The sequence below is a fragment of the Podarcis gaigeae genome (genome assembly GCF_964106915.1).
Source record: "Podarcis gaigeae genome assembly, chromosome: 4".
Lineage (NCBI taxonomy): Eukaryota > Metazoa > Chordata > Lepidosauria > Squamata > Lacertidae > Podarcis > Podarcis gaigeae.
In genome coordinates, this window is record NC_139677.1 from 33,370,242 (window position 1) to 33,386,014 (window position 15,773).

At 40.5% G+C, this 15,773-nt stretch overlaps 1 protein-coding gene and 1 long non-coding RNA gene across 3 annotated transcripts in view; one reads left to right on the top strand and one right to left on the bottom strand.

Moving 5' to 3' along the window:
- AFF3 (ALF transcription elongation factor 3) overlaps positions 1–15,773 on the top strand; it is a 223,992-nt gene that overhangs the window by 33,461 nt on the left and 174,758 nt on the right. The window contains exons 2-3 of the mRNA XM_083735433.1: positions 3,205–3,325; positions 6,564–7,352. Of these exons, the coding sequence (XP_083591559.1) occupies positions 3,205–3,325; positions 6,564–7,352 (910 nt within the window). The remainder of the gene's footprint in view (positions 1–3,204; positions 3,326–6,563; positions 7,353–15,773) is intronic.
- Positions 6,712–15,773, bottom strand: part of LOC310843142 — a 102,428-nt gene continuing 93,366 nt past the window's right edge. The window contains exon 3 of one of the 2 annotated variants that reach the window (XR_014563526.1): positions 6,712–6,836. This is a non-coding gene — a long non-coding RNA (uncharacterized lncRNA). Of the gene's footprint in view, positions 6,837–13,448; positions 13,701–15,773 lie in introns of those variants that run through there. The other variant, XR_014563527.1, reaches the window with a different exon arrangement.

A 15,773-nucleotide genomic window follows, 5' to 3' on the forward strand; every position in this document is an offset into this window, starting at 1 on the left:
TCTTAGGTGCAGTACTGAACCCAGAGCTCAGAAACTGCTCGCATTAATGAAATTCCCTGTCGCGCCTAGAACAATGGGAGTTTCCAAAGCTGTATAGAACTACTACTCCCCCACCCCACCTCGGGCAAATTAAAATTGTATGAAGTGAACAAAATTACAGTTTTGTCTCTCTCCTCACCAAACGGGGTTGCTCAAGACAGCCTGTGAATAGCCAGTTTTCTTTAAAGGAGAGCACACTAGAGACTCGAAATGCACCAATATACCTCTTTCTGTGCATATTGACAGGTTGAAAGGGAGTGACAGGGAGCAGGAGCAGGCATAAGCAACACAGGTCCCATGGTGGGCTCAGCACAAAATATACCCATTAATGAATCCTAGGAGACATTTCAGGGTAGCAGAATCTTTGACCTTCATGACTCTCAAAGAAGCTGCTGCAAGTTCATTAAAGGAGGGGGGAGGAGGTGAAGCTGAGAGGAATTGGGAGACTCAGTAGGGTTCTTAGAAAATTGCAAAATGGCCTTATGACATGAATTTATTTATTTTTTGTTTTGCATAGTAGAACTCCAGTTAAAACCTCTGAGGATTTATCCTCTTGTGATCTGTTGAGACAATTTAACCTCCTTCTAATCGTGCCACTAAACAGGTTAGTTGTTTTGCTCAGAAACATTTCCGAAAAGGTTGCATCTTGAAAGTGTAGTGTCTTCTTGAATTATTTTTTTGGGGGGGTGGGGTGGGGAAACAAATAAATAAAATATATCTGCTTTCCCAAGATGAAGCTTGCAGGATTCATGCACCGAGTATTCAGATAGCTGGAATGTGTTTATTACCATCCTAGAGTAATCGTGAACACAATTAAAACCTTTCGTCCTCAATCTGGCTTCTGTCCCTGTGTAAGTGGCTGTTACCAGAAGACTCTGTGTGATTGTATTGATGTTTATATGGCCAGTTTTCATGGTTAGTACAAATCATAAAAGCTATGGAGGATGAAGCGTAAATGAATCCAGCTTCAGAATTGCTGGGAGCTAAAGTTTTAAAACTCATGCTGCAAAGTGAAAAATGAAATTTAACCAGGCATTTTGGTGAAGGAGAAGTAATTTATTGGATGTAAGATGAAAAGCTGTGAGAGTAAACATCAATCTCATCTTAGACACATGTCAGTGATTGATGTTTGCTCTGCACTGCAGCCTGGAGGTAAACTCTTTGAAACAGCATAGTAGGTACTTTATCTGTCTGAGGGAAAGAACACAGTTTGTTAAGTTGCTGCTTTTTTTTTTTTTTTTTGAGACCCTGCTACATCTTCATGTTCAATCAAAGGCAAAACAGTAAATCAGAGTAATTGCTTTGCCCTGTGGCATTTCTGTTTGTAAATGGAGGAAAAAATACTGCAGAACCCTCAAATTAACTTCTGTTTAAACTAGGTGAAAAGTCCAAAAAGTCACTTGCAGCCCAAGTATAGCATTTTATTAATCATGTCACCAGTCCATCAAAAGCTAGTGCTTTGTTTTTCTTGCACGGCAGCTGATGCTTTTGTCTCAAAATGCTTTTTAGCACTGAGGAATGTAAAGCTGTCACTTCTGGGAAATCATAACAAGCCATTAGCAACACAGACTTTATAAATAGTCATCATTTATTTATTTTTGTTTAGCTGAAAATGACAAGGGTATGAATAAACTGGCCAGACAAGGTGTTGGATATGACTGATATAATGAGAAGCAAGCCTAATCTACAACTTACTAAGTGCTTGTGCTATTCAATAATATAATTACCCAACATTACTGTATTGATTAAAATGATTATTCATATGAATATATGAAGCTACCAAATACTGAAGATTATTGATCCACTGAGCCCAGCACTGTACTGTCTACTACTTTGTGAGGCAGTAGAAATAAAGAGAGAGGTCTTTCTCAGCCTTGTTACCCGGGGCTAAACTAAATGCTACCACTAAAATAAAATAACTACTTCCCAAGCTATTTCATTTGGCCAATATTGTGAAAGTACATTTCCGTTTCTGAGCACAATTCGAAGTGTTGGTGCTGACCTTTAAAGCCCTAAACAGTTTTGCCCCTGCATATCTGAAGGAGCAGCTCCGCCCTCATTGTTCAGCCTGGACACTGAGGTCCAGCTCTGAGGGCCTTCTGGCTGCTCCCTCACTGCAAGATGTGAAGTTACAGAGACTCATTTTCTGCACTGTGCAAGGCACTTCATAGACTAGCTGTCAGAATAAGGCAGTTTCACACCTTCATCTTGGTCAATCCTTTTATGAAGGGGCCGAATTCAGTGTAGCAGAACAGCATTCATGCATTTGTATTCACAACTTGCAGCCATCACAGCACGTTCATGACTTACTGTACTATGAATGTAGCCACTGCCAGCTCTGTGATGTCTTAGTGCACAGCTACAAGTCATATCAGCCCATATGTGGGAGACTAACAACAAGAATGTCTTGGTTGGGATGGTTGTTTTCTTTCAATCCTTCAATTCTAGTTGGTTGGCAAAAAGGATAACAATTGTGGCTAGGCTAAAGTAGCTGATAGTTGCGTTTGTACTTTCATGACCACAGCTGATTAATGAAGATCAGAAGAAGGTGCATTACTGTGAAAATATCTGTGGTATATAGCTTTAACAGCCCTTTAGGGGCTCATTAATGAAAAGAGAACTATAGAATCCAACTAGACTGATTTCATTTTTAAGCAGTATTCTTGTCTAACATCGTAAGGCACTGAAGCCCTTTAGATTTTGCTGGACAATGGCTCCCATCATCCTTGACTATGCAGATTGAAGCTGATCGGAGTTGGAGTCCAACAGTAAAGGGGGAGGGAACACAAGAATTCCAACCCTTCTCTAAAGAGCTGTCATACAAGGAAATGTTTTCATCATTTCTATTTAACCATAGCTTTAATTATTGTGCACTTTAAAAAGGACCCTCCCTTTTTTTTCTTTGTCAAAGATGCTTTGACACTTGCCCTGTTTCATTTCACCTGTTTGACATAGGTCCCCTAAATATCTCATCCCTCCAGAAACTGGGTGAGTGTGTGTGTTTGTGTGTATGTGGACTTGAATGTCCTTATTGGAATGGCATCCATCACATTCCTGTTCTTGTTTCCTTTGTCACCTGTTTGCTAATTCACCCTTCTCTATGTAGTTATGGCTACCCAGGGTTTGTTGCCTTAATTCTAGTTTTCTGCTTTTCTTTTGGTGCAGTGTCTATGACCCTGACAGAAATATGCTGCGCAGGAAAGAATGGGAAAGGAGAAATCAGGAGACCCAGCACGAAGATGGCATATTTAATAACAGCTACTCCCTCTTCAGTGAGCCATATAAGGTATATATATATTTCCCCCCAATTTTCCTCCCTGTTGTTTGATTGTTGCTCAAAGCAGGTAAGGCAGTTTAGGAGAACCCAACTCCCCAACTTAAAACAGAATAATCTATATTTAAAGTGTCCCTTACAGATGCTTGTTTAATCTTTTTTTTGAAAACCTCCAGAGAAAGCCAGATGACAGCTTATTCTATTGCTAACCCTGCCCTCAAAGTGGGATGCTTAGAAATTTTTAATTTTGTAGTCTCTTCCATCTTACCATCTATGGACTTGTAAAGGAGGTCACCTACTCCTTTATCCATGTCATTCATGACAATATTGAATATCATATCCGACAACCAAAAACTGTTGTTTGTTCTTGGGCAGAGCTGCTGGCTGTTAATGAACAAGCTAAGCCATGTTGTCTGGAACTTGATGCCACTAGAACACAATGGCTGGTTGTGAGCCGAGTCAGAACCAGAGGATGTGGCTTGAGGTCCTTCATGCCGGAGTGAAAACAAGCCTGGTCCTGCTTGGATACCTCCCTTCAACTCACCTAACTGATGGGCCACCCGCCTGTGCTGCTCTCCCAGCTGAGCTTGCAATACTGCCTTTTGGTCTAATAATTGACTGGGAAAGCCAGTGTGGTGTGCTTTAATGCTCAGGCGGTGCTACCTGAGGCTGATGGGAGTTGCATCTTGAGGGCACCATGTTGGCTACGCATGTACTAGACTCATTTCCTTTCTCCTCCCCACACCAAATACATTAGCTGCTCTATGGCAGGTCGTTCTAATCCAATAGTGGGGAATCTCTGGCTGTGGGCCTAATTAGGCCCACCAGCCACACACATACCCCAACTTGACCCATGAGACTGTTTTGGCCAAGCCATTTCCACCACCTGCTCTCTAACCCTGATGTCATTTATGTCAGGTGCAGGGCAGGTAAATGCATGGCCGGACCAAAGGGCGGGTGGCAGATACCACTAGCCAACTGCACCTGCAAAGACCTGTGTGCAGAACTTTGCATGTGTCAACAATCAGCTGATTGTCAAGGCAATCAGCACTATGTACAGCACTATGCAAAAATGGGTCACCTAATGTCATTGTGATGATTACAGGTGACTGACAAGAAACACCTGGCCCCCCAAATCTATCAAATCTATATCAATATCTTTCTTTTTAAGAAATCACATGAGGGATAGGTCATAAGTCTTGCTACAGTTCAAATTTATTAACAAGATTTTCCTTGCCCACTCAACAAGTTATTTTATCAAAAGAGAGTAGGTTCTTCTGGGGTTTTATGTGTGTCGTAATAAAACTGTATTGTTTCCTAGTAACAACTGAGTTTTCTTCAAGTTGCTTGCCAATTAGTAATTTCAAATTACACAGCACTGTAATAATTTCGTTCAGTAAAAGCGACCACATAAATTATTTTGTATGTCCTACTTTAATTGGTCATTAGCTATAGGCTGCAGGATATACTTTTTTGTAGTCTGCCATAATGAACTGGTCTCACAAAGCATGCATTAATATTGATGTCTCATTGAGTTTTAGATGTTTATTTTTCAAAGTACATGAAAGGTGGAGCAGCGTTACATTCAAATGTGTTTCAAAAAGGTGTTTTAGACTTAGATCAGTACCTAGTTGTTGGCACCCGTCTGTATCAAGAGACAACAGTGTGCTTCCTGGGATGAAGTGAAACCACTGTGTTAGCAGCACCAAAGTAACATTACATGGTGCGCAAGCCTGGGCAGTGTGTATGGAGATCCTGGGCTGCCCAAACGGCAAGACCCCTCTTTCAGCCTCGCTGCTGTGGTACAAAGGAAACAGAGCAATACATTTGGCACCATCTTGGCTACCAGAAGGAGGCGTACAAGGCACTCCAGAGTTGCATAGGGTTTGCTCCTTAGCCTTTTCTTCTCCCAAATATGTCCTCCAAGGCAGCAGAGGCTTAGGATCAGAGTTTTCCTTCTCCTAGATGGGCTACCTTCCCAGGTTGACAAGCCTCATTTGCCCCTCACTTCCCTCTGCAGCACATCCAGAAACTGGCTCCTTGACCATTGGACTCACTGACCTGGCCCGCTCAAATCTGCTGGAGCTTGTCATAACATGCAGTGGAAGTCCCTAGCTCACCAAGATTTTGAGACCCATCAGCTACCCTCACCTGGTTTAGCTGGCCAGTCAAAGGTGCTGCTGGGGTGTGGCTGCTGTCACATGCTGATAGCTTCTGGGAGCTTACAATGGTCAAACAGAAATATTCTAGCTCTGGTCATATTTCATGGAAATCATTCAGTATAGTTAACAATTGTCCATATGACATCACAATATTCTCAGAATTGTTGGAGAGGCTGTGGAAAAAGGAGTCACCTTTTTCCAATAATGGTGGGACTGCCCACAGGTATTTAGATACTGGTCAGTGGTGGGCCTAATATTTGGCAATACTCAAATATCCCATTCCAAGTTCACTGCAGATTTGTTTACTAAATCTTAGGGATGGTCAACTGAAAGGGTTCAACTTTCAGGAACTCTTGACATCGATGCTGGTGGCTGCCAGAACTTCAGTTGTCCTAAAATGGAAAACCTTACAGGACTTGTGACTCACACTGTGGTATAAAAATATGTGGAATTTAGCGCTAGATGAAAAATAAATCATAAATTACATTTTTTCAAAGGCTCGTAGGATCCTGAAACATATTATGCTGTTTGGTGGGATTTTGTCATATATATACCACAAATACAGACACACAGGATTTCCTCTCAATGGTATAACAAGAAATGTGGCTTTCCTAATGATATTAAATACTCTACTTTTACCTGATTTATCTCTTCCAATTATAGTTTGCTGCTGTTTGTTTGTTTTTTATTTGTACTTTTACTATTTTTATTGTATTGCTTTGACTTCAATTAAAAAAAAAATTAAAACTTTTTTCTGCTTCCAGTATGATATGCTTGAAAAAAAAATGTATTAAATACAAGTGATAACATTTGTAATATGCATAATATATACTCTGAAGCTCATGTAGCTTTCCATGTTCAGAGTAAATTGAAAACCTTTTTGCGTCCTCACAAAACAAAACATTTAATGTGATTCTTCATTTAATGTGCTTCTGAACTGTTGCATATTCATGACGATTTCCTTTGCTATTCTTTAAGGTGCCACAAGATTCTTTGTTATTCTTGATGCTACAGACCAACATGGTGGCTGCTTTCGATTTTGTTACAGAATGATAATTTAAAATTATTCTTGCTCACTTGCTTTGCAGACTAACAAAGGGGACGAGCTCTCCAGCCGTATCCAGAATACCCTGGGCAACTACGATGAGATGAAAGAACTGCTGACAGATCGATCCAATCAAAGCCACCTTGTTGGTGTTCCAAAGCCGTGTATCTCACAAACGTCTGTGAACAAAGCTGAGGAACACTTCATTGCTGACACAAAGCCCCACACTCACGCTTCTCCATCTTCCTTACCAGCGGCACTTTCTGGGCAGTTGAGCAAGAACACTGCGATGGGTTGGCAGAAGTCTGGGCGGACTCTGGAGAACCAGCAGAGGGGAAGCAAACATAGACATGGATTGCCAGATGCACACAATAACGACTTTAAAACAGTTAGCCAAAAGAACAGTTTAGAAAAGATTACACATTATGCATCCAATCCCTCATCACCATCTCCGTCGAGTGTTGCCCAAGGTCCTTTATTGTCTTCGCTTGGGGACAACAGCAGAACACAACAGCAGCCGTCAAAGCTGAGCTTTGGTGGAGAAGGTGGAGCTCAGGCTCAGGAGAGGCCAGCTATGCATAGCAATGGACACTGTGTCCAGAACTTTCCTCCTTCCCTTGCTTCGAAGCCCAGTATAGTTCAGCAGAAACCAACAGCATATGTAAGGCCAATGGATGGTCAAGATCAGGCTCCTGAGGAGTCTCCAAGATTGAAGGTGCCAGCTGAAACCAGCCTGCTCTGCACCTCATATAGAGGAATGCCTTCTGCCAAAGCTGACTCAGCTAGGACCAAGTCAAAACTGACAAAATTTAATATTCCCAATCAAGAAGAGGTAAGTGCAACAGAGCTTTCCATGTGCTGTTGATGTACTAGTTAATCCCTTTCAAAACACTGACATCCTACATTGACTTTTTTTCTCCTAGAAAGTATACTTTGCACTGCGTTTTGAGGGTATTAATTTTTACTCAGTCTGTAAGTGGCAAACTTACACAAGGACTTAGAGTGGGGTGGGGAGGGATTCCAGGTCATTCTTCAAATTTGTGATTGTCTCAACTGCCTACTTGGCTAGTAAGTTATCTACAGTTTTGGTTCCCATTTGGTCCACTCTCCTTTAGTGCTTAAATTGTATGATTTCCAGTGACTAATCCCAGTTGAAAATGGATTTTAGTTGATTGACTATTTCTTCACACCTATGTAATGGTGGTCAATGAATAGCAGCATTTAAAGTCTGAAATGGGCCAGGGGTTGGCTGGTAAGAAGTCAGTGCCCTGGTTCAAAGGATATAGATGTCTTTCTTTCTAATAGCGTCATTAGCATGTACAGATGAGAGCTGGAGATGATCAGGTTCTGTCAGCACTCAAACAGCAAATTGTGGTTGCAGCTGGAGTGGCAGTTGGCTCCAGCTACATGACTTAGAAATATTGGTACCGTCACAACAAATAGCGGGCTATTGTCCAAAGGCTGGAAAATTAATACTGTGATGTAAAACGGGAGCTTCATTGGGTCGTGGAGAAAGAAAACAAAAATGTATATGTCGTGTGTGTGCATGCACAGGTTTGATTGGATGGATTTAGGGGATGGTGTATGTATCACAATGAAATGGTGTGGTCCCTAAAGAAGCCATCCCTAGATCCATAGGTGTATGCCAGTCACCACCCAATCAACAATACACTTTATTTATTTCATAGACTCATAGAATTGTAGTGTTGGAAGGGACCATGAGGGGCTCGGAACCACAACTCTGAGATTAAGCGTCTCCTGCTCTCCCAACTGAGCTATCCCAGATTTTATATTCTTCATCATCATCACCATCATAGTTTTAATTATTATTTTGTATACTGCTCTGCATCTGAAGATCACAGGACAGTTCACAATATAAAAATACAAAACAAGAACATAAAATGCATAATAAAAACAAGAACAGGAACAAACCAATAACCTTCCTCCCAATAGGATTATTGGAAATATATGTTGTTGTTTCTGTACAAAACAAGTTCCTCTTCCATTTTTCCTCTCGAGGTTTCCCTATCTACAGGCAATGAAATAGCACTTGAATGCAAATTATAGGCCATTATTTTTAAATATGCAGGAAAGGTTGATTTCTCATGCAGTTTAGTTCTTCATTTAATATTGTTAATCAGCTTTTGAAGGTTCTCAATATCAAGACATAAAGAGAATCTTAAAGTAATTTTTGCAGAAATTGTTTTAATGAGAATACCCTAGCTGTCCGTTATGTATAAAGGTATCAAGTGTTCGTTCAGGATTTAATTTTTAGGAGTCAGTTTCATCAGCATTAATCAGAATTCATATCCGACCTCCTGGACCTTTCAGAAATCATCCTACTTCTCAGTGTAAATGATAGCCTCTCATCTCAAGTGCTGCTGTTTCACATTTAGAATTTTATTGTAAGCGGCTTATGAATTATATTACTAGAATGATGAAGGTCTGAAGTGCTGAACAGAAACATCTTGCAGTATAAAATAGGCCATAGAGAGCCACTTGTTTCCAGTATAGCTCTTCTAAAATTATTTGCTAAAGATGCATCCATTCTCTTTTATCTTGAACTTATGATTCATGTATTGTTCTTGGTAGATTGAAAAAGCCAAGATCCAATGTCTGGACATGCACTATTTTTTCCTATATGCCCTTGTATTTTTAGACATGCAAAGAATTGTACTGAACTTACCTACTAAGTAGCATTATGTTCAGTGGGTCATGTTCCCTCATAAGTCTGTTTAGGGCTGGAGAATTGAGGGGAAATTTATAAATGCACGTGTTAATTAGGTTGTACTCTTTATTTTGTTAGGTCAACTTCCAGTGTGACAAATGAGGCTTTCCTTAGTCAGAAAATCTATGTAATTGTTCTTTTCCCCAATGAACTTCAGTCATTTTGTGGCAGTTGCTGGCTTGGGAAACATTTTACAACCTATTTTTATTGATGAATTCCTTTTATAGTCCACATCAATTCATAATATAGACATCAACTGTCCAGTCCTATATATTAAAACTGGGGTCATATTTATTGGATCTTTTAATTCTGTGTTAATGTCTTTAGAATTTTGACATTAAAATTAGAATATTACACATAAGAAAATTGGTGATTAAATTGCATTAGTTTTTTTAAGAACGATTTTTTTCATTGGAGTTATTTTTGCCATGGTTCTCCTATATTCAGTTTACACAAGGGTTTATGAACAGTGCCAGTTTTAGGAACAGCAGCTATCACTTAAATGTATCCTAGGCAACAAACTCAAAAGTTCGTATATCCAACCTTCCTATTTATTCTGTAGCCCTCTGTGCCCTCAGGTGACCATTCCTGAAGATTAGGGTATCCTTTGGAATGACACAGGAGCAAGGCTGTAACTGGAAAGTGGAATTGAAGTAAATGGGGAAAACTTACCTTATGGGAGTAGAAGTTCCACCTGCTCATGCTATCATCAAGTTTGATTCAAGCCCAAGAAAGCATATCCTGAGCCAGGATTAGATATATTCGTTGTCAGGCTTGTTTGTTTTTCACAGAGCAAACATCCCAGAATATTCTATAACATGGGGGCAAGCCACATCTAGATACCTCATCTAGGTGAGTCTAAATAAGTCAGTAAGCAGGCAATAATTAAATCAGGCATGTCCAAAGTCCATTTTGGGGGCCTAATCCGGCCCACCGGTCGATTTAATCCGGCCCCTGTGGCAGTATATGTCCTGGGGTAAAATCCTTAAAAAAGCTCAACAACTTTGGGGTAAAAATGTAAAGAAAGCTCAACAACTTTGGTCGGCCCTCACGTATGTTCACTTCATCAAATCTGGCCCTCTTTGAAAAAAGTTTGGGCACCCCTAAATTAAATCCTTGCCTAGTATGGTTGCTGTATTTTACCACTAACCATCAACAGTAGCCACAATAAGGGGATTTCCCCACAATTTTTTTTAAAGACAAGGCAAGGAACAAGACACAGAGACAAGCCAGTCAAAGGCAGGGGGACCAGTTGGCAGAGGTGGCCCACCCCGTTTAACTGCCTGAGGCAAATTGGAAAAGTGCCACCCCCCTCCCCTGAAGCCTTGCTTACCAGGGTTGCATGGCAACAGGGGTGGGTGGGGCACCAGCAGGAGCGCTGCCTTGTGGGATTCTGCCACCTGAGGTGGCTGCCTTAGTCCACTTCATGGGCGAGCTGGCCCTGCCAGTTGGTCGTATGAATGCTTAATACCCACTGCCCTTCACAACCTTAGCAGGTCCTCCATTCCCTTGCTAACCTTTCGCTGTGAATGTGTAGCTATGCTACACTCCTGCCAGCCAGTGTTGACAATGCAATGGGCCAATGGTCTAATTTGGTATAATTTAGCTCCCTATGTTCCTATGTGAGCATGAACGTCATCAGTAGGAAGAAGCAGCAACAGTAGAATCATGGGTCCATCCAGTGCTTTTTTTCTAAAAAAAAATGTTTAGGGGTACTCTCATTTTCCTACTCATTGAAATACTGCCCCTCAATGAAGGCAAACTTAGATTCACAAAATGTTTAGGGGTATGCGTACCACTGTGACCCCTCCAGAAAAAATCACTGGAGCAGTCTACTCTGTTCCCTTCACCATTATGGGATCATGGATCATGTTCCTTTCCGTTGTAAAACTGAATGGAAATATCCTGACAATTTCTGCTTAATCAATGTTTGGGGAGCATGCCTCAGATTTCTGGGGTGTAACATACGCCATTTACCAGTTGTAATGATTCATCACTTGCCTGTGCCATCTCAAATCAGGTTCTAGGCTGCCAGAATATATAAGCTGGATAATATGACATCCTAAATATTATTCCGAGTGGACATTTGTGACCACTGTGATAATATCAGTCCATAAACTATTTGTCCTCCTTGCACAAAGTTATCATTTGTAGTTTAGAGTGCACTTTAGAAAATGAACCTTTGCATTTAACTTCCAAAAGGAAACACAGACCAATTTCTAATACAGTTTTTAATTTTTGATAATTCCTTTCTTCACAAATGGTTCTTTGGAAGATACACTGTACATTTGCTCCTCTCTCCATGGTTTGCCACTCTATATTTTGAAGAACATAATTTGCAGTAGCAAAAGTCGGAGAACATGCTGAGCCTAGACATTTATTTGAAATGCCATATTATGTGAACCTGCTAATGTCAAGACATATCTTAGGAGTATCACATAAAACTGCTGACCTTTCCTCAGCTCTTGATTACTTTTTGTCTTTCTCAATTAAGGAACTGTTCAGAACCCAGTTCACTGTGTGACCCTGAGTATATAAATCTACACCGATAATTTCATGGCACTTGTACATTAGAAATTATGGTGCATCTATGGACATAACTTACTGCTCTACCTCAGTACATTGGACAGACTGTAAAACAGATGGAGCAGGAATTTCTCAGATATACTGCAGGAAAAAACACCCAGCTACATAAACGAGAGTATGGTGAAGCTGTGACTCTCTGAAATAAGGGGTAAGTTAGATGATATGACAGCACAACCCAGCTTGGATAACTCAGAATGGGAAATACCAGTTTATACCAGTGGGAAGGGGTAGCTGTCAAAGCTTCCCCTCAAAAGCTGGTTTTGGAGCCCAGCGAGAGCAAAATTCCTGTCCCCCAATTCTATGCTTTAAATGGTTCCTACCCTCTTGGTAGGGATGCGGGTGGCGCTGTGGGTTAAACCACAGAGCCTAGAGCTTGCCGATCAGAAGGTCAGCGGTTCGAATCCCCGCAACAGGGTAAGCTCCCGTTGCTTGGTCCCTGCTCCTGCCAACCCAGCGGTTCGAAACACCTCAAAGTGCAAGTAGATAAACAGGTACTGCTCTGGTGGGAAGGTAAACGCTGTTTCCATGCGCTGCTCTGCTTCGCCAGAAGCGGCTTAGTCATGCTGGCCACATGACCCGGATTCTGAGCTGTACGCCGGCTCCCTCGCCCAATAAAGCGAGATGAGCGGCACAACCCCAGAGTCAGCCACGACTGGACCTAATGGTCAGGGGTCCCTTTACTTTTACCTTTTACCCTCTTGGTGGTGATACAACATACTAATCTGCCACCATAATGTCTAGCATAGCTGTAGGCAGGGCTGGCCCAAGTCATTCTGCTTCCTGAGGAGGAGCAGCAGTTGGTGCCTTGCCCCCATGTGTGAGTGGGGTGGGTGGGTGTTTTTGAATCAGGTTAGCCATATTGATTCGTATCCTGCTGGTGGATTCTTGTCGTTGTCTTGTTGGGCTGTGTATGTGATAAAGGGGAGGCCATACCGGGGTGAAGGCGTCTTCTTCTATTTGTCCCCGTGTCAGTTTCAGTTTGTTGGTTAGTTTTTCTAATAAGGCTGTTTCCCATACTATTTGGTACCAGTGGTCCATGCTTACTCCTGACAGATCTCTCCAGTGTCTGGCTATGATGTTTCTGGCTGCTGAGAGTAGGCGGGTTATGAGCTCTTTATGATGTGAGTGGGCATTATTATTTTGGAAGATGTTTAGTAGGCCTGGGGTGATTTTTAATACTTGCTTGGTTATTTTGCATATTTCTTGTAATGATAATAATAAAATATTATGAATATAATAATAATAATAATAATAATAATAATAATAATAATAATAATAATTTGTATGATTGTTGTCCAGAAAAGTTGGATTTTGGGGTATTCCCACCACATGTGAAGGTATGTGCCTGTGGAGGTGCATCCTCTCCAGCATTTTGGTGAGGTTCCTGGGCGTATTAGCGCTAGTTTCCTTGGTGTTAGGTACCGTCTGTAAGTGAGCTCTCTCCTTCCTATTAGAGGCACTATCTAGGACCTGTGGTGATCTGCCCAGAGCTGTGATTCCTAAACTTGGCTCTCCAGCTGTTGTTGGACTACAACTCCCATCATCCCTAGCTAGCAGGACCTGTGGTCAGGAATGATGGGAATTGTTGTCCCAAAACAGCAGGAGACCCAAGTTTGGGAAACCCTGGAGAGTAGTATCCTGTTGTACTATTCATGATCACCTCTGTATAGTCTGTCCAGCTACTGTAGCACTATGGTCTTGATAAATCAGCCATCAGAAAATTCTCACTGAGGGCTTAAGAAATGTTTGGTGACCTGTTTATGTCATTTTCCATTTGTTTGCCTTCCAGATTACGAACCACATTTAGTATATCAATTGAGCTGCGGGTTTTTTTCCTCTTGTCCTTGATTTGGATCATTGTTAATCCTACATCAAATAAACAAAAACATATTATTGCAGTTAGCGCAGCAGTTTTCTGCCACTTAATGCAAACAGTCTTATGACTGTCGCTTAAACAAGAGTAATAGTTCTTGGGATGCACATGTAATGAGTGGAGAATCACTTTGACTCCATGGGCCAGATACTTATCAGACCAAATTTGACAGGCGGGGACAGTTGCCAACCTGACAAGCACCTGATGTTACAGGTGGTTTGGTGCTTGGAAATCCCAAAGTCAGTACTTCATATATGCACTTCCTGACTCGTGGTTTGTTGTGGATGTTGCTTAGTTTGGGCTACCTTATTGGAAGTAGTTCATCCACACTGCATCTCTTAAATGCACCTCCAAATACACATTCCACTCTAAGTAATGTGATGCATTATATTACTTTTAATAAATCACAAACTCAGGTGTGTTGACTCAGAGAACATGAAAATAAATGTGTTCGTCCTCCAGTTCTCCTGCCACTCCCTGCCACAAGTCCTTTAAACTGCTAGAGTAGGATTGGGGAAACTTTTTCAGCATGAGGGACAGATCCATGTCAGTGCCCGCCCCCCATGGACCATTGTTGCAAAAGTAAGGTAAATATTTAAATTATTTTCTAAAAAAAAGATATTTGCACTAAGGACGCTAAGCAATGCAGCAATAAAATTCCACCATTCTTTTGTTATTCTGGTAGCGAACTGTAAAAAGTCCACATTTAAATATTTTTAAAGGTCCATGATTTCTAAAGGCCCAGTTTCCCTTACTATTGTAAGGTCACGATTGTGGTGTTGTTTGTGCAACATGAACAAGTTAATTTGTAATCAGAAACACAGTGCAATAAAATTTCTGGCAATAAATTTTAAAGCTTTTTCAAATGTCACTGTGCTTCTAGGTGACTCCTACTTTTAAATTTGAAGTCAACACGTAAGAACCTACTAAACCTTTCTCAATGAGTTAGTTGTGTGCATAGCTGAATGGTTAATATGAAACTGGGGAAAATGACCACGTAAGATTATTTCAGTTTGTTCATCATCGTTGTTTGATAATTGTCCTAAAATTAATGGCAGCTACAGAGTATAAAAATTTGACTGAACCAAGTATAAATATAGTCAGCAATTTAGACTGTTCTGATTCAATATGAAAATGTATTTTGATAATAAGTGGATTCCTATCTAAATTCATGAGTTCCTTTCATGACACTTTGGGTTAAGCCTGAAATAGATTAATCTTTTTTTCCTGATAAACTTTTGTAAGCTGTGATTTCTCTGGTGACCACATTTAATTGGATATTAAATAAAGTGCTTATCTTTATACCAACACATTTTTACAGCTTTCGTTTTTCACCTGAGTCATATTTCTTCAGCTGAAGAACCAGAATATGTTTGATTCAAACCATTATCTGCTAAGACTAGAATTAAAATACGTTAAACATTGGTTTTAGGTATAGGTTTCAGGGTGTGTGTTGTTGTTGTTTTTTTAAAAAATGAAGACAAATAAATAAATTACTTACAATTTATATAAGGTTTCTGAGCGTTCAGAGGGCTTCATTTACATTACATATAAATGTAATAATAAAATAAAATATCAGGAAGGCTTAGAATAGCCATGTAAGGTAGACCAGCACTAACCTCTTGTTGTGGGCGACTCTGCTCAGAAGAGAGGCTTGCCTAAGATCATGTGAGTTTGTAGCTGAGATTATATTTTATGCTGTTTTATATGTGTTATATGTGGTACTTTATTGCATATTTGATATGTGGCTTATAATATGCTTTCAAGATATTCCCCCCCCTTGAAAAGCAGAATACAAATTTATTTAAAAAAATAAAACCAAGGCTTTACAACTCTTTTAGCACAGTTGCTATGCAATCCTACACCTACCTACTCAGAATTAAGTCCTACAGGATCACATAAGGTTTATTCTCAGGTTAGGTGGGTGTAGGGTTGCAGCCTTATAGCCAAAATACTTTTACCTCATACTAGATCTAGCTTCTCCGTGTTGAACAGAAAATGAAATTCACATTCTACTTTTCCAAATATGAGGGGTGTAAATTTGTTTCGTGTGGAGTCTTGACTAA